This window comes from Pararge aegeria, chromosome Z (genome assembly GCF_905163445.1).
Source record: "Pararge aegeria chromosome Z, ilParAegt1.1, whole genome shotgun sequence".
NCBI lineage: Eukaryota > Metazoa > Arthropoda > Insecta > Lepidoptera > Nymphalidae > Pararge > Pararge aegeria.
Window position 1 is genome coordinate 18,269,907 of NC_053208.1, and position 22,417 is coordinate 18,292,323.

At 34.8% G+C, this 22,417-nt stretch overlaps 1 protein-coding gene across 1 annotated transcript; it reads left to right on the top strand.

The window, feature by feature from the left end:
• The first annotated feature begins 11,498 nt into the window (after positions 1 to 11,498).
• LOC120636625 lies at positions 11,499 to 12,568 on the top strand. Its single transcript, XM_039908184.1, has 2 exons — positions 11,499 to 11,641; positions 11,707 to 12,568. The coding sequence occupies exons 1-2, from the start codon at positions 11,499 to 11,501 to the stop codon at positions 12,566 to 12,568; spliced, it is 1,005 nt and encodes a 334-aa protein (XP_039764118.1).
• Positions 12,569 to 22,417: the final 9,849 nt, after the last annotated feature.

A 22,417-nucleotide genomic window follows, 5' to 3' on the forward strand; every position in this document is an offset into this window, starting at 1 on the left:
AAAGGTGCGGGGTCGCCATTCTAGCACCTTAAGACCCCAACGTCCATAAGTTCTCTGAGCTACGTGCCCCGCCCATTGCCACTTCAGCTTCGAGACTCGCTGAGCTATGTCGGTAGCTCTAGTTCTTCTACGGATCTCCTCATTTAGAGATTGAGATACTAGTAGTAGTAGAGATACTCCTAGCATAGCTCAATCCATCGCCCGCCGAGTTTTTTTTTTTTTTTTTCGGATTGTGTGTAGCTGATTAACCCTAATGATTTTAACAGCGTAACGCGGGCTTGTTGGCGAGCCTCGGAATGGGGCTCTGCCAGGAAGAGTTTGAACCCTAGGGCTCGAAGAAGCGAAGGGAGCGTCGGCCTGAGGGCGCATCATGTGAGGCCGAACCTCGGCTCAGGCGACGACTGGAGTGAAAGGGTTACGGACGGTGATTAATCCGCACGCTTCCGAGAACGTGGTGCGAGCCCACGTCCGGTTGACGTTAGAAGTCGGGGACCTCGTCTTCGCCGGCAAAGACGCTGTGCATAGGTTGATTGTGTATTCTGATAGGGAGCATTGTCAGTAGTAATCTGATCGTCAGGGTCGTGAAGGATATCTTAAGGCCTCCTCTTGTTGAGAGTGGCGCTAAGGTTGGGTGAGTAAAAAGAAGCCGCAACTATGAGAGGGTTGGGATGTCGGATAGACTTCTCAAAGTAGATTTTCGAGAGTTTTTTGAAATATTGAGCAATAGTGGGGAGTTTGAGATCTCTATGGAGATCGACGTTGCGTACGAACCAGGGGCACCTAGTAGCGTTGCGCATAAAGCGGTTTTGGAGAGTCTGGAATCTCTTATATGCGGAGGGAGGGCGAAACGCGAAGGCGACGCTCGCATATGACATGATGGGGCGGACACAGGTTTTATGGAGTGTCACTTTATGGCGAAGTGACAACTTGCTACGTCTGTTTAACATGGGGTAGAGTCTACCGAGAACGAAGGCAGCCTTGTTACGGGCTGCGCTAATGTGATCTGCGAAGTTAAAGCGACTGTCAAAAGTTACACCCAAGTACTTGGCTGTCTTTTGCCACGGACGGACGGTTGAATAAGTTAAGGTCTCTTTTGTCCCTCAGGGACGTCTCGTCCAGTGAAAAGCACTGCTGTGCTTTTATCCGGATTCACCTCTATCCTCCATTGGCGAAACCAAGCGCCTAAGCGCTCGATGGCCTTTTGGAGGCGGGATATGATGCGAGGTATGGTTCGGTATGTTGTATAGAGGGCGGTGTCATCCGCAAATTGGGCTAGCTCTACGTTGGGGCTCTTTGGGATGTCGCTAGTGTAAAGCGCGTATAGGAGGGGTGACAGAACAGAGCCCTGAGGGACTCCGGCTCGTATGGGTCTGGTAGATGACAGAGTGCCATCTATCCGGTAACGGAAGGTGCGATCGCTCAGATAGTCTCTTAGCAGTTGCAAGATTCTATCTGGGATGCCCTACCTATATTAAGCCCGCATGCCAAACCTTGTCGAAAGCTTTGGCTACGTCGAAGAATACTGCTCCTGTGAGCAGCGGGTATCTTTTTTCAAAGAGACCTTTTTCAGCCCGCTGAGTGACTCTGAGCCTTCTTATGAGGCCAATAGTAAGAGACGTTTATAATATGATACCTAAATTATTTTACTTTACTTTTCATAAATCCAAGCGTAATCGCCTAGTGGTTACGAACTCGGCTTCACTTTCGGAAGGCCCGAGTTCGCACATCTAACTTTTCAAAGTTATGTGTTTTTTAAGCAATTAAAATATCACTTGCTTTAACGGTAAACGAGCATCGTGAGGAAATTTGCATGCCTCTGAGTTCTCAATAAGGTTGTAAAAGACGAGTGAAGCCCACCAATCCGCACTGGAACAACGTGGTGGACTACATCATAACCCTTCTCATTCTGAGAGGAGACCTTGCCCTGTAGGTTGATATTGTGATGATGATAATGTTGATAAAGTGCAATTGTAGTCATCAAACTCGAGTTTCAGATAAATAAGCAAGTTATTAATACATTTTTGCTTATTTAACTGAAAATATTTTAACTATAATCATTAAAAAAACTACTGGCTTCATCTTGGATAATCAGTATTTCTTAAGGTCATTTAAACTATTTTTCTAGGGAACTAATTTATCTATTAGTATAGTATGCTACCTGCTAACCCTCTGCTACCTGCTACTACTACGCGGGTATCAGCAGGAGAAAGGGCAGGAGCGTCCTCTGTCCTACTACTACCTTTTACTGGGATCACCAACCCGTCCGCACTACACGCTTTTAGACCAGCATTGGACTGTTAATTGATTCTCTTTAATTTGTAATTCTTATAAGTCGCTTATAAGTCGTTATTCCGGGAACTGGTTAGCGCAGCGTTGGTCGACCCCCAAATAGGTGGACAGACGACATTAAGCGCGTCGCAAGTATCCGCTGGATGCAAGCGGCACAGAACCGTGGAATTTGGAACTCCCTACAAAAGACCTATGTCAACTAACTAACTACAAACTACAACTATAGACAAAATCTGTAACAACTTCGGTTTTTATGAAAAAATAATAAATGTGGAGTTTAAACCAAGTAGGTTTAAACTCCACATTTATTATTTCACATTAGTTCTTAAATGTATTTGAGTTGGTGCGTGGAAGGTAGATAACTAAATAGCTACAATACTTGTATCGATCCCAAGCTAAACCCATTGTTAGTACCTATTATGCTTGTAAAATATGCCATTAGTAAGTCAATTTGCAAGTAATATTTTCACCTAGAAAGCGATTTTTAATGGCCCCGAGGTAAAAATTCGTATCGAGCGGCGCCTTTGACTATGACAAAGACAACCGACAAAGGCACCGAAATACGACTCATTGTTATTTACTTCACTAGTAACTACATTGTTAAGCTAAATTGCACATGGCTGAATGTCATGAAAATTTAGCTAAAACTATGATCTTACTAATTATTGTTTGCTTGTAAATAGCTGAAATAGAATAAATAGTTATTTAACTATGAAAATAATAACACTGATAGATACCAGCCTACCTACCGACATAGCCATGTAAAACAAAATAAGGTAAATACCCGGAAAGATAATAATGAAGAGGTGAATACCTACTTACAAAAACAAAAATAGGTTTTTAATTCCTAGCATCTCGAGCTATTATTAAGTATCTTTCCTTTTTAGAGTGAGAGACTTAACAAAAGCGCTATGAAAGCTTTAAACGTTCTTTGGACACTTTGGTTGCAAATAAAAGGGGAGCAAAATTTTCGCTTCCTAGATTAATTTTGGAATTAAAGGCACTATCTACTTAGCAAGCGAGCCTGGTTGAAAGACGCAAATAGTTGGAACATAGTTGTACGTAAAAAAACGGAAAAAGATAGTTATTAAAAAGATCTTATCTCTAAAAGTGATGGCTTTCAGGTAAATTAAACAAGGGATGCTTTGTCCGAGATAATTTGTTCGTATTCACAATTCTAAATGAAGTTTGCAAATATTACTGTTGGTCAAACGCTGCGCCAGCGACCGAGGCTAGCAAGAGGTGCCATCTGCCTGTTGTCTACGGAAAGTTTATAAGAAACAGAAACTATTTCTAACATTATTTCTATGGTAATTTTCGTATGGTAATACATACTAATGCATACTTTATTTGAGGTTACTGCGCAATCGATGCCAGCGTTGCTTGGAAACACACGTCTCCATTTTAATTTATAACAAAATAAAAAAATGAATGTTAAAATGTAATTTGTTGAAGTTGGAAAGGTGCAAAAGATTAATATCTTTCCGGCTTCTTCTCGGTAGATTCTGTCTAACGAAACATTCGAGAGGTAACACTGAAAACTTGACTTTCTCAAGGAGCTTACAGTAAAGTAAGCCTACTTGAAATTATTGAATTTAATTGCCTTGTTGTTGTTATGATTTCAAAACAGAATTATAATACAAAAAAAAATGTAAATTATATGTAAAAATTACTAAATTACTTAGAAAAGTAATAGAAGGTATGAGGCATAGTTGCGGTTCGAACCATTCCTCTTCGCCTCGCGAAATATGTTGAGCTGGGGCTGCTGCCTATGTTATATGCCTATAATAGCACCTGCTAATAATGCTATACCTATAGAAGATCAGAACGTTACCTTTGTGCCTGACGGGTACTTACTAGCGCTGTTCCCTTCCCCCTTCCAGAGAGAAAACCTATTTCCGGGAGTGACATTCATTAGGCTGATGATCAATGTGGAACTTTATAAATTAGGCCACTTGGTAATTACATTATCCCCATCCATTATTAATTTTCTTTAGCTCCTGTTTCTGATGTAAAATCTACAGACAGCTAAATAATAATTGATTAAAATATTGTCTGATAAAACTAAAGAACGTGGATTCTATTGGGTGTTTTGTGTTAGCAATTAAGAAGTGTCTACAAGTAATCCTACGTGTGTATAAAGCTAATAATAATTACACTTGTTTCATATACTAACAGCCTCGTTGCTCTATTAGTTAGCATGTTCGATTCCGTTTTATGGGTCCCTGGTCCCTATTCAGTGATTTTTCCATACAGTTGCTAATCGGTGGTGATCTGTCATCTCCATACAAAATTTGCGATGAGTTAACAACTGTGGCTGTCAAATTATGCGTTTTGTATAATGATTCTTAGTTGTCAACTTATCGACCCTCGCTTTTTTGGAATGAATTTAGGCCCGTTTATTATCACTAGTTTTTAATAATTATCGTCGGAGCAACATGGAGAGTCACAACTTTTAATATATCCTTTTATTTCCTGCACCCAGCTGTGGGATCTAAGTTAATGATCCACCCATCTTAGTTAATGATAATGCTTAGATATATATGAAATGTTAAATTAAGATTACAATAAAGAATATCAACGTCAATCATGACCACAGTATTTAGAGCTTGACCCTCTACGTTTACTGCTTTTCACGTACGAGAAGCTCAATACCTATCAATTTTTAGCTCGATATTGGTAGTCGAACCCAGGACCTCGTAGTTTGTAAACAAACGTACTAGCCACTAGACCAACAAGGCAGCTAATAATATCAAAAACTGCACTATATTTTCCATCACATTCGTTTAGTGCAAGCGTTGAAGCTTCATTCAATCATCTATCGTATTCAATGCGCTTTGTGTAAGATTGTCTCGCTAACAATTTTAGAGAGGGACGGAAACATTCTTCAATAGAGACGGTAGAAATAGTTCCCACAACGATTACGTTCACCTGAGAATCGGTAGGGATGATCTACCGATTATCGATATCCATAATTTATTTTTCGAGGCTATGTTTATTCTTGAATTACAATTTTTTAATGTCTTGCGAAAGCGACGCGCGCTCTGCATGAAAAACCTATGGTTTGTTTACTTTATTAGCTAAGGAAAATAGACTATAGTCAGTATTGTTTTGTAGAAAACCTTTTTAACATAGTAGAAAACAATATTCTGTAGGTCAGATTTGCCTTAATGATATCAACTAATACAATGGGACAGGCAAACGGCATGTCCTTCTTGCTTCTTCAATAAGTGGTATTCTCATTTCTTACACATTAACCGTACCTATAAGTAATCGTTGTTTAACTCTATTTTCAGCTTTTCAATACATCATTAGTAAACAGTTGTTGTTAATGAAATGTTATCGACCTCCGGTAAAACGCAATACACAACACTTATTAGAATGCACCTTGACAGCACTAAGGGAAATAGTTTTTTTAATCACATCAGTCTTCACAATATATCATCCCTTTATTTACTCACTGCTACATATTCGCGCTCATGGCTTTGTTTGGCCTGTGATAGATTTTGGGGCAAAGGGGTTGTGAATATGGGCAATTTCTATAGAAATCACTCCTGATAACCGACTTTGAGCAACGAAGTGATATCTACTTTTCATTTGGCGGAAATAATTACATACATAACCTAAACATAAATTAAAAAAAGTATTTGCTCGTAAAGTTCCAGATTTTCTACTAGGAGGTTATTCTACTAGTAGGTGCTATTACTGCTGACTAAAGCAAAAGGAGGTAGGCAGTAGAATAACGAGTTTAAATTAGAACACTTGAAGTGTAATGCATTGCAATTCATAAGTAACAGCGGTCGAGATGGCGATCTTCAAAAACATAATACACGCTTTACATTTTAGAATTTATATCTACTATAGACGTACCAATATGATAATAATATTATATTCTAAATACAAAATCTTTATATGATATGCATTATACATAATGCATCTTCAATAATCAATATTTTGCTTCGTGTAAATACATGTAAGTGAGTAGTCGCCACCCGATTAGATTGATTTGCGTAACTGATATTTTTTTATTACTGTAGAAAGTAGATAGGTTTATATATGAGCCTGCTTTGATAGTAAAACGAATCTCTGTGCCATTTAAAATGTTACTAAGTCAATTTTTTTTTAATTTGTAACAAAAAAGATACCTTTTAGCAACGGGCGTGGTCAGGGATACGATTATATTTCTCAAAGACGCAGGGGGTCATCCATTGTAATGATAATATCGAACGGACTAAAGATGCGGTAGTGAAATCAATACGGTATGGAAGTTGTGAGTGGTGACCCCTATAGTAATATCTGACCCAGCGACAGGTTGTATTAAAGTGTGTATTAAAGTGGTCCTGCCAGTTCCGCCATTGTTTGCGAAGCAAGTGAATAAACGCCTTTAATTTTTAAAGAGGTCAAGGATATCCCGTTTCAGTAGGGATTCGGGACGCAGGTATTTCTATTGTTACCTTTTGCCTTTAGTTGAAAGTTCTCACTTGCTTCATGGAAGGTAGGTATCATACGATTTGGAAAACCAATCTGCACCAATGTGATCATCGGAACCCATAGATGGTATATGTATAGATAAGGTATTTTCTTTATCATAATTTAATTTAAGGATAATATTGTACAAGAAAATATAACTTAATTTATCTTATCTCAAAAAAGTTAAGTTATTATATAATTTGTGGGAATATGCATTATTATGTTATATACAGGTACGCCTACGGCATTACATATTATTTCAAGTTACAGTAAGCACGCCGCTTAAAATAATATAAAGCACCTTAGTACCTACCTACGCATTTTTAAAACTATTTATCGACCGACCGAGGATAGATCTAACAGTTCATTAAGGGAGGAAAAATTGCATTCTATCAAAAATGATATGATAAATGCATTTTTTTAATGTGCCTCCTTTAAACCTAAAAACTTTTTAAATGGAGCATAAGACTGTTTTTATTTCAAAAATCATACTTTTACTAACGAATTAGGGGATATCAAGAGCAGCTAGAAAGGCAGGTAGCTAAAGTATTTTTATATAGAAATAGAATAGTTACAACTATTCTACGATTTTAATAAAACAATACCCAATTAAAATCTATTGATTCTCAAATATAAATACAAATGACTACGCTTTTACCAGTAAAATGTTCACATATAGTTAGGTACTAAGTGATTTGACAGCATAGTTTTCTTCATTTAAAATAATTATTTATTAATACAACATTTAAGAATAAAATAGTCGACCAACCTCACTGACTTTCTCTTTGTCAAAAACTGTTTTAATTTTTGGAAAGGTAATTCAAGTAAATACCTACCTACTAACAAGTTAAATTTTAAACCGTTACAAAATAAACTTTCAAAGAAAGCTCAAGCCTTTTCTAATTTACTCAATTGTTTCAGATGGTTACTGAGCTGCTAAGGCCTTTGTTACTTATTATTCCCCGTTGAAGTAGAAATAAGAGACTTAGTTGTGTTTTGAGAAAAGTAAGAAAAAATACAAAGATACTTTCAGAAATAATTGAAATTATTCCGGATCGATATAATTTAACTGTTTTGTAAATAAAATTCAGCATTAATTCCATTTAAATATAATGAGTAGCGAATACACTACCCTATTGCCTTTCTTAGTTTCATGCTACCTATTGTGTTTTCAAAAATATTAAGTTAGCTACATAGGTATACCTTATAAATTAAACTAGCTGATAATGCATTTCAAGATGTACTTAGATATCCAAAGTAACTCTACATTAACCTTACTGTGCAAACAAAAAATACATAGCATGCCGATAATATTCCACGTGCAATAAAAATCACGTCTAACGAAATTCTATAGATTTCGTAGGAGTAGTGCAACGTGCATTTGGCGCCTACTAAAATACATAGGGATTTTTTCAAGCATTATTAAACTTAAATTCCTTAAACAAATTCAAACAATATTGAATCTTCTGGCAGTACCAAAAAGTTCTACAATCGCACATTTTCCTTCCGTTAAGGATAAAATCTAAGTTAATCGCTTTCATGTTTAGAATTTACTAGTTCATTCCTTGTTTTACTGGAAATAGAGCTTAAAATTGAATACACAGTATCAATGTCCTGGTTCCAGGATAATAATAATGCATTTTTTTCTTATACAAGATGTCCGTGTGCGATGGATGCACCGAGGATGTGCGTTTGTGTGCTTGTCTAGTCGTGTAGCAGCTGTGCCTATTATTTCGAAGTTGTGTGCGGGTATAATATAGAAGGAATAACTATTCTTGATTGTTGAACTTGATTGTTACCCCTTCGATTTTTCTTTTTATAAATGTGTTCTACATAAATGCTAAAAGCAGCTGAATTATATCATGGAAAAACTAACGAACTATGCGAGTGAGAAGCTTTTTAGTCGACTATCTTGTCTTGAATTTTTTTTTCATTTACTAACAGAGGCGTCAAAGGAATAAAAAATATTTGAAAAAGTTTATTATGGTTGAGGCACATAAATCACTTGACAAAAATCATTATAAGCAGCATTCAGATACTCTTTGTAACAATAAATGTTTCTAACAGTTTGGATATTATTGCCTGACAAAATTAGCTCAGCTTGTCGTATAATTCACAGGGTTGCGTGCCGCGTTGAAATTTGAGCTTGCTAAAAATACCGTTGACGGCGGCTCGCAAGACGCAGCGAAATGTGTTTTTATTTTGTTTCAGTAATTATTCAAAGTAAACCTGTGAAGCGATATCGCCAAGTCACGATTAAGCCATTCCTTAAATTTTTTCTAAAAATGAAAATAAATCGCTATGAATTAAGTCGTCAAAATGACTTTACTCTACGGAATTCCATAGATTTGAAGACGACACTTTGAAAACGTCGCGATTGTATATATTGAAACCAGAATTTACTAGCAATAGAGCCGATTTAGTTGCAAATCAAATGAGCTTCCTAAAACATTAAATAAAATAAATGAGTATCATTATTATAATCATAACAACCAGAAACAACATGTTATTATAGAAGTCTACGTTGTATTATTGAGTCGTAAGATTATTTTTAAATTATCAAAATCGCTCAAGCCGCACACAGAAACATTTTTTGCATCGTTGGCGAAGCCATTCCCAAGAACATGTGGACCGCTACGATGCTAGATCAAATACACCATCCTGCCGGCATTGTAGCTTTATCAATACTTTAAAAAAAAATCCTTGCACACTTCCATCTCTCTCTAATCCGAAGAAAGCATTGTAAGAAGGAAAGGGAAGGCACTAAACGAAGACCAAAATAATTATTTCCAAAATGAATAGAATCTAAACAATGTATTTGAAAAAGAATAAGACGCTTCGCTAAGTCCTCTGCAGTAATTGCTAATTTACTTTTATTATTACCGTTTGTTTATTTCATTTATACCTATTGCCATTCATTATGGTATTGAAATGAAACTATAAGTAAGTTATCGTTAATCTTATGGACATTTCAAAGTTGATTTTAGAATCTTGTATAATTCACATGTTGGTACTTGGTATATCCCCTAGTAGGTTTTAATTGGCCTTCTAGGAACCAAGTGAGTTCGTATCAACCTATGAGCTTTTGCAACCCTATCGTTCGTGATAAGTAATTGTAATATTGTAATTTACATTTTTTTTTTTTATAAACCAAATTAATGTTTTTGCATTTTTAATCTGTATGGCACTTTAGTAATGGTTGTTATCCTTTGTTATCTGTTAATTTCATTTTATAATTTTATGTGTAGCTAGACAAAATTGTAAACATTGTACAATTATCCTGACACATTTTTTAATTTAATTCTGTTATATATTTATTCATATATCTATAACGGAATAAATTATCATATTATGCATCCCATATATGTCTGTCCCGGCGTGATTTTCTCAAGAAGTACTAAACACATTTTCATACTAAAGATTATAGTTAAGTCACAATAACTGCTTTTTGTATCTTGATCATATGAATTGATATCCTGCAAAATAGTATTATAATAGAGATTGAATGTTTACATGTAAATTCGTCTTTTAATTATATGAATCGGAAGCTTCATTTAAAAGTTACGACGGTATTGGAAAAGTAAGAAAAATACTGCGGTGTGAGGGATCAGACCTATGCAGTCTAATAATAATTATCTACACATTTTATTTTTGTAAACTAGATTTTAAACTTTTTACCAACCAAACCAAATTGTAAACTTTATATATAATTTATGTGGTATGCAATAAAAGTATATCCATTAATTAATTCATTCAAATCATTGGATACTTCGTAATTTGTAATCCATAGTAGTTTGAATATTTTTGTTGATTGTCGCTAGGCTCCAACGCCACTTCAGTACAGCTGAACTTCGTGCCGACCGGCATCCAGGGACCCCTCACGCGTTTTTATCCTTCAATTTAGCTATCTTTTAAGCTTTCGTGCACTAATAACTAATTAAAAGAAAACTACAGTTGTTACCTATTCAGGTTACCTAGCAATAAATTGATTAATTAATAAATATCAAATTGGCTCCTTCCATTAGAGATCGGAATTTGAGCTTAAAATCTTTAAATTGCTCCGATGCGGTTCGGTGGGCCTTAAGGATTATACTATTGCTAGAAAGTAAGTTATAATACTTCGCGTCAGCGGCGTCAAATAAATAATTCATTATTTATTATTAATAATAATAATAATTATAATAAATAATAAATATACTAGGACAGTACAAATATAAACATCGCCATCTACCCTCAAAGTAAGCGTGGCTATTGGTACTAAGATGACCGATGAATATTAAATTAATACTTATAATATACAGGACGAACACCCAGACACTGAGAAACATTCATGTTCATCACAAAAACAATTTTTAGCTGTGGGAACCGAACCCACGGCCTTGGACTACGCCAGCAGGATCACTGCTCACTGCGCTTTCGGCCGTCAAATACCTAGGAGAAAGGTGCTAAACCGAACACCTCGTGATCCGTAGTTGAACATGTCCGCTAACAAAAATGTTGTAGTAATGTAATGACAAAAGTAAATGACTGCTGAACTAACTTAACTTACCAAGTAAGAGGAAGTTTGATCCCCCCTATATACCGTGGCAGTAATGGGTGATTGACGTGATCTTGAAAAAAAAATATATAACCGATATAAAATTTTTTGGGACCGTTTACATCCAGCCACAATTTCGTGACATTATTCTAACGTATCTTTAAATTAAATAATTATTTTCTTTCAGAGCGACTCTCATAAAATGCAATGTGCAAAGCTACATCTCCAGGAGAGATCTAAATATAGGACGAAAATAACTAGTGAAAAGACTGGAAGGTTTTGCCAAAAGCGTATGGTTAATCCAGAACACAGTGATGATTCACGGTGGACGGACATTTTCGAAAGGTTTGAAAGTTGCATTCTAACTAGTGTTTGAGAAATCACAACATTGAATGTAATTTCGGTTTCAGGTTTTATTGCAACAGTAGCGGGAATTATAACTTCAATGAGAATATTGATAGTGGAGTACCTCACCAAGCTAGAGAGGATTTGTGCCTCTCAGTGCAAAATATACAGTTTCAAGGTAGCGTCGAACAACAGCGTCGACCGCGAACCAGCTTCAAATACAAAACTTTACCCCACAACCAGAAACATCGCATGTTTGTTAAGCAAATGGTCAATGATTTTGATCTACAAGAAGCGAGCCGTTCCTCCGAACTCAGTGATTATTTTGATGACTACTCGAAATACTTTCTAAATAATGAACACTCTCGACCATCTTCCGGGAAATCTAGTATCGTACTTTATTGTCTAAATAATAAAACTAAGGAGAACAAAGCCACACAAGTAGACCTAAAAAGCACAGGACCTAGGAGAAAACATAAACTTGATATTAAAAATAAAAAGGCGAACAAAATTAGCGATAAATCCGACGTTGATGAAATTCAAAATTCAAAAAACGATATTAATGAAGGAACAAAAATTACATTTCATAAAAATGGAAAACGAAAAAGTCTCACAATATCAAGAACAGAGAGCCCCGCTACGGTTCAGGTCATTAGAGTAGACGTTGTCTGTAATTACAGCACCAGCTCAACTATGTCCGATTATGAAGAAAATAAAGCTCCCTCACAAGCAGACTATGATCAAGAAGATCGGGAAATTAAAACCTTAGACTTAAAGAAATCTCGCTTTGTTCAAAAATATATGTTAACTAATACAGTTAAAACCTTAGACCAAAGTGTGTCGGGTGGTAAAGTAACATTGATGTGCAAAACTTTCAAATTAACCAATCGATCAAAAATTTTAACAGATAGAAAACAAAAGGCTTAAGGCGTGCTTAATAATTAAATTACAATATCCAGATATATAGATAAGATATCGGATACAAACATGTCAAAGATGCTTACTCTACATATTTATTATGAATAAGACTAATGTTGCAGATAGTAAAGTCGCTCTTATATGTTTTAAGTAAAGCAAGAGTCTTATTGATATCCATCATGTACTTACTTTTAATTATATGCACGAGGCTTACAACTTTGATAGACACAGGTTGGCACTTTGTAGGACGTATCTATCGGATAACGTGCCAAGTGTAGCTGTATTTTTTTCAATGGTTTTCACTTACCATCAGATGTGCCATATGCTTAGTCCGTCATTTACTCAATATATAACTAGATAAAAACAGCAACTGAATATTTATTATCAATTATATTTAGATATCTCTCACTTATCCTGTTATTTTCTTTATTTATATTTTACCAATTGATGTCCAAGAGAAAGTTTACCGATTTTAAATTAAGAATTTTTATTCTTATAAACAATAATAAATCGTTATATTTTAAAAGATGGCTTTTCTAAAATAAAAATGGGTTCATAAAGTCCAGTCAGACGTGTTACCATAGATTATACTTTTATAATAACACTAAATATGGACATAAAATATCTTAAACAGTGGGCAGATTATTACTTAAAACTAACACCATAATATCCTTGACATCCTTGATTTACAACGGTAATCCAGAAAAAATATTTATTTTCTGATTTCAGTTAGATGTTAGTGCAGCTTAATTTAGAGTATTTCGATCTTTCGAGTATAAGAGTAGGTCGTGAGGTCAAACTACATTGTGAATTTATTGATGTCCTTCCTTATTTCATCCACCGTTAAGATTATTCTATCAACTTTGTGTGTGATCAACTTATTACTTCTTACAGTGTTTTACGACGTCCTTCCTCTACCCACTTTAAATTAGTATAAGCTATACTGTATAATTTTAATAAATAATTAGTCGTGTAATAAAAATCTTTAATGTGATTAACTATTTATTATGAATAAAATACATATTTTTTAATATTATACTTTTTTTTTGCGAAACTTAATTTTACTTCAATCTTCAAAAACATTTAATAATTTGACTCTAAGTTTACTACTGTGAAGTAAATACATATAGTGATTAAAACAGTTATTGAAAATTGCCAAAGCACTTTTATCTTAGTGCGTATTCAAATTCCATTCACGATCTTGTTTTACATTACTAAACATTAAACATTATTAACATGACATACTCAAACGTTTGTTATGTTAAATACATTCTATACAAACAAGGCGTACGTTAACATCGAAATAATAAAATTACTTCTCTTTTTGACTATCAAAGTCTGTTAACGGTAATCTAAAGTTAGTTAAAGTCTGTTAGTAAAAATCTTGGTTTCACAAGTACCAAAATAATGCGTACATTGTATAGTACTGCATATTTTCGAGCTTCTTTTTTGTGTGACATAATTAATAAGGAAATTAATGAATTCCGTGCAGCATTAATATAACTAAAACTCGTAAGCACGAAGAAGTTTCGTAGTTACGAGTTATTTTAAATGCTTACTCGAAAGTTTTTAGTTTAGTAAGCACTAAGTTGCTGAAATTTATAACACAACAATTTTCACAAAGTATAAAACTTTTAAAAGTTGAAGAAGGAATTTATAGTTAAATTTACATATTATTAGTTGTTTGTTTTGGGTAAATTGGACTTCTAGAATTATCATTTTTGTTTAATATGAATATACCAAAAAAAAACTTATGTTTTCATCTCAGTGAAATCTTGGGCCATTAATTAAACTTTAATCAAAACGGTTTCAGGAGAATGGGTTCTTAAACGCATGGCATTCAAATTTTTTGTAATGTTGATTGACAGTTTCTTTATTTTTGATTCTCTGCTTTAATTTTTACTTACGATTAAAATTTATTTAATTTAATGTTTGTATTGTAAGATATTTAACGTTGCTATTAGGAATGGGTGATAACGATTGCTACCGTAATCAGGTGAAGGCGTGACGTGTTCCGTACAATCGTACCTACATGAGCAGAGCAGTCCGGGAGAAAGCAATGATTAACGATCGGAACCGAAACGTTTCTGAATATTAATTTGTAGTGGAGGTCACCGGAGGCCTGGCAAATGTGACACGGCCGCGGCGAAAGGATTGGTACCACCACGCCATGACCACCCCGCCCGATAGGGTGTGTGTGCCGAATTTATAGGTGTGAGAGATGGAACTTCAGGGTAGCTAAAGGGTGAGGACTTCGGACCCCCCTCACTTGGGGGCTGCAAAACCCCCCAATTTGCCCTAGTCCGGCACCCCCGCCCGAGGCTCCCTGTCCAAGCGATAAGAGGGAAGAGGGGTGAGCGTCAAATGGACGTTTTACGCATAATTTAGAACAGTAAATGGATTCGAACACTCTCCATACAGCAAGCCTACCTTGGAAACGTTAATATCTGATTATGTATAAATTATATTTAGTTCAAAATTTAGGTTCTATCCGCAAATATCGCAAATACATAATCGGCATAAGCAAGATAAACCACATAACACGGACGGTAAATATTTGTTTGGAGATCCTTGGTTTTATGCACTTGTTCCTTTTCCTGAAGGTAGTGGTGGTTTTTATGGCCTCCCTGGCGCAACGGCGAGCGCTGTGAATTGACGTAGGAAGTCACGGGTTCGATTCCCGGCAGGGCAATTTGGGAATTTATTATTTTTGAATTTTCTCTAGTCTGGACTAGTGGGAAGCTTTGGCTGTAACTAGTTACCACCCTACCGACAAAAACTTGCCACTAAGCGATTTAGTGTTCCGGTGCGATGTCGTGTAGAAACTGATTATGTATTAGGGAGTAGGTATTACCATACTCCCTAACAGGGTAACCCGTTATCATCTAAGACTGCTTCATCACTTACTAGGTGAGATTGCAGTCAAGGGCTAAGCTGTAGTGGAATGAAAACAAAAGTGGATTAGTGTCAAGACGGGATGTGCGTACTGCATACTACATTTTGCGTTAGGTATACAGGTTTTAAGAGCAAAGAAAGTTTGTTGTTCACTGTAATTATACAATGGACTTATAATAAATATAATGGAGGTTTTATTACAAAATATTATATAAATATTTTTAATACCATTTGGTGTGAACTAAAAACATATCTTTCATATAATATGTATGTCTTATTTATGCACACACGCAATGTCAAAATATGTATTGACAATAATTTTGATTGACACGAAAGTGCGTTTGCTTGTTTGCAAGCAAGCATTAAAAAGCTTAAAAAGCTACCAATTAACTTGATTTTAAACGACGGGGAGTAAGTACTTTTTATTCCAGGTTTCTATTGCGTGTGTGCGTTGTCCCTTAGTGCTTCCTATTAAACTTAGCTCGGTACCCAAACATTCATGCTATTATTTACCGCATAGAAGTTTAGATATTAACTTGAATTAAATATAAATAATCTTAATTATAAATTTCAATTTTAATTTAATATTTCTTATCAATCTGTTATAATTGCTTAATTAATATTTACATTCTTATTTTTAATAGTTTTTAGTTAAATAACTATTTTAGTTTATATTTTTTATAATGTGACTGGAGATAACAACGTTTATGCTGTAAACACCTATAATTGATTATTGTTACAATTAATTGCGGATGTATCTTATGAATAAATAAATTAAATAAATAAATAAACTTAGCCAACTTTATGGAAGAAAGGAGACATTTTGATTCTTAAGATCATCAGCGTCAGCTTATTAGTGTCCCACATAGACACCTGAGTTCATTAGTTTCTTAGTTCATAATTACTTACGATTATTGAAATCCCTACCAAGACATCATTCAGTAGATATAAATAATATAAAGACTTATCCAGATTGACTGATCTATCTAAGCAACGTTTGGGGTAAGAGACTTCAATTTTTTATAGTATTTATGCTTTTTTTTTAACCCGGAAAGCAATCGAAAGCTGTTTCCGCGTTGTTTATACATTTCGTTTCATATGCATGAGTTGACAACTGAACTGATTTAAAATTTTAAATTCATTTATTTCAAGAAGGTTACTTTATGTGCACTTTATAAACGACAAGTCCGTCTGTCTGTAGTGACCTTGCTACCGGTCTGGAAGACAGATTCTATCAAGTAAAAGTCAACAAAGAACTCAGCAGTTTCTCTTTTCTATCATTCTTTTACAATTTAAATATTGTTTGTCTTATCACGTTGTTTCACGATCTATGGATGGCTTCAACCAGAGATGTGCAAGAATGTGCCAAAAGAGATTAATGTTTAAGTTAAAAATAAATTATATCGAATTCAAAATTCAAATTCAAAACTTTTTGTGCCTGTAGGCCGCGCATAGGCCCTTATGAAACGTTCATACATATATGCTTACATAATTGTTAGGGAATGGTGATTTGTACTTAGTTCGACGACTAAAACCTAAAGCTACGAGGGTTCCAAACGCGCGCTGGTCTAAGAAGCCCACAACAAACTTAGCCGGGTAGTTTTTTTGTTATCACCATCTCACAGTAAATTAATATTAAGCTATAAAATTAAAGCAATTCACACCCAAGGTTTTTTATCGTTTAAGTAATCCTAACCATTAAAATCGCTATAGCGTAGTTTTTCTAGGTTCATTCATTAATCAAAAAGATAGCTTAGCTAACATAGCTTATTAGGCTCTGTGTCCTTAAGATCGGTTCACATTAACGCGGAGGTATGAAGCAGACCGGCAATCTAAAATCTTGTAAAGCATATTGACCTCTCTATTCATAGCATAAGGCACATATTTCTACCGTGACTGTTTTCCTTAACTTCTTTTGATACTTATACGTTTTTGCACTACTCCGAGGAGACAGTCTATGTGACTTGGCGGCGTTAATGTGACTTATAGAGACTATAAAATTTAGTTTTAGTAAATAAATATTACAATAAGTTTTCAGGCAAATTCAAAAACAATATTTATTTCAATTTTTACTTGGTCTATCAAACGTCATGAGATCACAGCACCACGTTACGTAGTTATTTAAGTGAACTTTAAAATATTACCCCTTGATACATTGGCGCATCTCTGGTGGAAAATCTATGATAATTTATGCGGTGTGCACTGAACAACGTGTTTACGAGTACGAACATATAAGTGTGTTTTATTTGTATTTAACGAGCGAGTATTCTTTTCTTTTCTTTATATGGACAAGAGCTTAGCAAGAGCAGTTACGTCTGAAATGGAAGTATGGAAGCTGGAAGTGTATTCTAGAAACTTGTGTAGGTAGTCGGCATAAAGATGTCCAGAGCTGTCTAGATCCTCACGGTTCTATGTTGATGTTTAGTCAACTTTTAATAATGCCTTGCTTAAGACTTATTAAGACACTTTTTGCGTGACATGATTTATACAATAGTTGCTTCGCTTTTACATCAATAAAATTACTACTAAGTTCCTATATTTTATATCTAACTTAAAATAACGTTAGGAAATTATCATGAAAGTAAAGTAAGTACAAAACTCTGTCAACACTTAGATTTTTCAGTTGCGTCTAAATTAAGAAATTTCCGTAAATAATTAAACGTCCCAAAAAGGATTGTCAACCAGGCCTGGACAGTGAAACAAACCCTCTTTCGGCGGGTAATTGAAAAGGGTAGAACACTGTTTAAACATTCAGGAGGTAACTAAACTTCGTCACGTGTAGACCACGATATCTGCAATACTTCAGGCGCAACACATTTTTACTTATATCAATCGCACAGTACGTAAAAATAGTCTTTACCTAATCTTCAAGTGAAACAATGCTACCTTTAAATTATTACTGAGTCACTGTAGGAAAACTATCTTACTTAATATGAATGTATCTAGCCTAGATAGGTACGTTCATTATACTGTCCTAAATAAATGAGATTATTAATTGCTATCGGAATGTATATGTATAGGATTAGTTTCTAGCTATTTCCATGCAAAGTCGGGTCAATTGGTTGATCATTTGCTTTGTAAGAGAGGGGTAAAGAAATAATTAGGTAGTACTACACATTTAAGTTTCATATTCTATAATATACGTAGATGAGATTGATTGAAAAAAATATCTAAAAAATTATATCCTACAAAAGTGTTGGCAAGGTGTTTTTGGGCGCTTTTTTAATATTTAGGTTACATTTTTATTTGTATTTTTGTATTTTGGCGTTACCCAATAGATGGCGCTGCTGTAGGTATGTTACCAAATTTGATTAAGATATCATGTATTTTAAACTCTCAACAAAAAAAAAATTAAAGTACTTATAAAAGAATACCTTAAAGACAGTAATATAGCTACTTGGTCAACTTTTGTAACCGTACAACAACATTTGTAATTGTAATTTATATATATATTTTTTTTAAACATTTGCACACTGTGTTTGACAGTCGAATGTGAAGGATCTGTTTAATTATATGTGTACTTGTTATGTAATGTGGTTATTTGGTAAATAAGTAAGTATTATTATTATTATTATAACTGCTTTTGCGTGCAGAAAGACATCGGCCGGGACCGCTAGTAGTTTTATACCTAATAAGCAATTCAGTTTACATATATTCGGCGACGAATTAAATGGTTTTTATGTAGTAGGTACCTACCTAACATGATCATCGGGTCCGGGACCGGGTCCTTTAGCGTCACACTACCTACATTCACGTAACTTCATTATATCATTAGCAACGTTGGTGCACTGAACTCGTGTTAATGAGGATAACCTATATGCATCTCGTATAACTAGCGTCGTTAATATGATGAAGAGTATGAAATATAATTTCTTTTTTATTCCACTTATAGTTAGCCCTTGACTACAATCTAACCTGATGGTAAGTAATGACGCAGTTTAAGAAGATAGCGAGCTACCCCGTTAGGGAGTAGTAGCGTAGTCATACCCCTAATTGGTTTCGACGCGACATCGCACCAAAACATCAAGTCGCCTAGCGGCATGTCTTTGTCAGTAGGGTATAGACTAGCCAATTCCAAGGCCTGCCTCCAGACCAGACCAGAGAAAATTCGGAAATAATAAATTCCCAAATTGCCCCTGCCGGAAATAAAACCCGGGACCTCCTACTTAAATACATAGCCCTCACCGTTGCGTTGGTCGTCAAAAATAAAAAGCTGTAAATAAAAACCAAAATGTTTATTTATAGCTAAATAAAATGGATTTGTAAAAGGTGAGAAAATTGCTTTTCTTTTTAGGAAAACGGGAGCCTGCAATTATTCCTGTCGGGAGAGAAAAAAATTATAGTGACGTGCCCCATTGGGGGAGTAGGCAGCTAAAGAATTATTTTAAACGCCGCCGTAGTGAACGTAGTGGACGTAGTGAAGTAGGTTTGTTCAAATATAAACCATTGTGTATATATCTGCTGATTGTTTTTCCGGCTCTAGTCGGAAGAATCTGCCTTCCGAACCGGTGGTAGAGTCACTGCAAACCGAGATTTTAGTTTTTTTTGTCAGTAGTTTAAGACGCATTCTAAGAGTTGTAAGGTAACAATCAATAAAATTAAACATAATATATATATTTTTTTTAATTTTTACTTATTTTTTTTATTAATTCACTAAGATAGCCTTAATATTAATTTGCGTTAGAGGTAACTTAGTCATTTTTCTATTAAGAACATTTTATTAAATCGCGTAAAGCGGATAAAATAGTGAGATTTTTATTTATTTCTTATTTGGACGAGTCAGACAAATATTAACTTTTTGTAGTAACCTTTTAGAAGTATAAAGTTAACAAGGTCTATAATGGCGACACAATTACGACGAACATCGGCTTCCAGAAATCTAAGCTTAAAGGAGATACATATTAATATGAGAATTTAAGCCGGGTCGGAGTCGCAAGGATTCTATACCCACCCCAATAGCCAAGTCCGAGTACTTTATCTTAGTGTGTGTGCTTGCTTTATGTGTGCACGAATTTCATAATAGGTGTACGTTGTACTCCGTTCAAATTTTACATCTCGCATCTGAATATACAGGGTGGTTTTAATAATTTTATTTTAAATTAAATTTAATATAATATAACGTTTTTGTTATCGTTCACAAAACTTTTACAATTGAAAGACCCGTGCGCAACGTATTATTATGAAATTATTTACATGGAGCCTATGCAACGTAACACATCTACTTAACGCAATTGTTAAGGAGGAGGAAATTTCTTAGGAGCATAAAATCTTTGCAGAAACCATTGATGTTTTCTACACGAAAATTTGATGTTTTTTACGTCATATTCATTTGAATGACATCCTTTCGAAGTGTTTCTAACGTTGGCTCATTATACGTGAGCTATTTCCGATTTTGCGTATAATGGCTATTGCAATCATTTTTATTCAAAATATATAAAATGATTTAAAACTAACGTTTTAATTTTAATTCGGGTCGAGGCGATAGAGACTTTATTATATTCAAGTTAAGTTGTCATCTATTCGGCAGTTAGTATTCCTTTAGCATGATTTGCACTCTAAACTATAATTTTGAAACTATAGCATTTTTAAGTCCATAGACGGGGTTGTGCGTTAGCTTGACCTCAAACATTTTTTAACTCAATTTGAGTGGTTTGTCAAAGCTCATTAGCCAAATACAGGAGAAAGCCTACAAAGACCGCCACATGATTTTCGTAGTATATTCGTAGTAGTATATGATTTAAATATTTACACAGAGTTTTTAATTTTGTCCGTTGTCTTACACTCATTATTGAATAAAATAATAAAAATAAAATAAAATAAAAATAAAAAGCCTTTTATTCTCACATCTCTTACATTACTTACAAATGTTGTTATTAAGTTAGTACACAATTATATCCTTAAATCTACATTCTTAGTTTGGTTGGTCAGTAATTGTGATTATGATTATCTTAGGAAATATGAGCCCCTTCTCGGGTAAAGGCCTCCCGCAACCTTTTCCATATTTCTCTTTCCTTGCCTTGCGTCATCCAATCGTTCCATGCAGCTCGTTTGATTCTCTGATTCACTATTACTTCGTGCAAATGTAAAGTCCACTAATTTAAATATTGAAATCCATAAAATGAAGTGCACAACACCCTGTAGACCTACTTACGGACATGCGTGCTATGCGTATAGCCAAGCGGTAGGTATTATTAATTTATCTGTAGAGGAGAACTAACCATCACCACCCACCTCCCTACGAGGCACCTCTGTTTAAACATTTCCAAATGAGTATGCAGAAGACTGTACCTAATACCCACGCGTGGTGGTAACGCCCTGGCCCTCTCTAAATTACTCGAGCTTTAATTAAAAGCCCAGAAATTCTGTACATGACAAGTATTTCACCAACGGCCGCTATGACCTCGAGCTGATGAGTGCTAACTGAATTTTAGTAAACAGTTTTTAATTAACGCATTAACATAATATTTCTTGCATTTTTATTGCAAGTTGAGTGGTTTAACATGTTACGTATTGGTGCTGCTTTAAGAAGTGCTAAAAAAAAAGTTGCTTTGTGAAGATAAATAAAAAGTTTGATCGGATCGTTTTCGCTGTGGCATTACTCATTGGAATCTACTTTTCTTGTACCACGTTACGTTAAGTCCACGTTAGCAAAAATATTTTTTTTTTTTTTTTTTTATTCATCAATTTAATCATTTGACCGGCGCAATCGGTTAAGAATAGGTTAAAATTATCTCTCTATTATTTTGCAGTGATTTATTTTTCCCTATCACAATAGGGATAGAAAAAGATAATGGATAACGGAATCTAAAACTTTAGCAAATCCCCAGGGGCGGTCATTTGCGACAGCCATTGTTTACTTTAAAGAAGCTTCGAAATGATAGGTCATTGATTTGTAGCTCCAATTAATAGGTATACCTATTATTGGTGCACACATAACAAATATCGGTTGTTGAAATGTGTTAA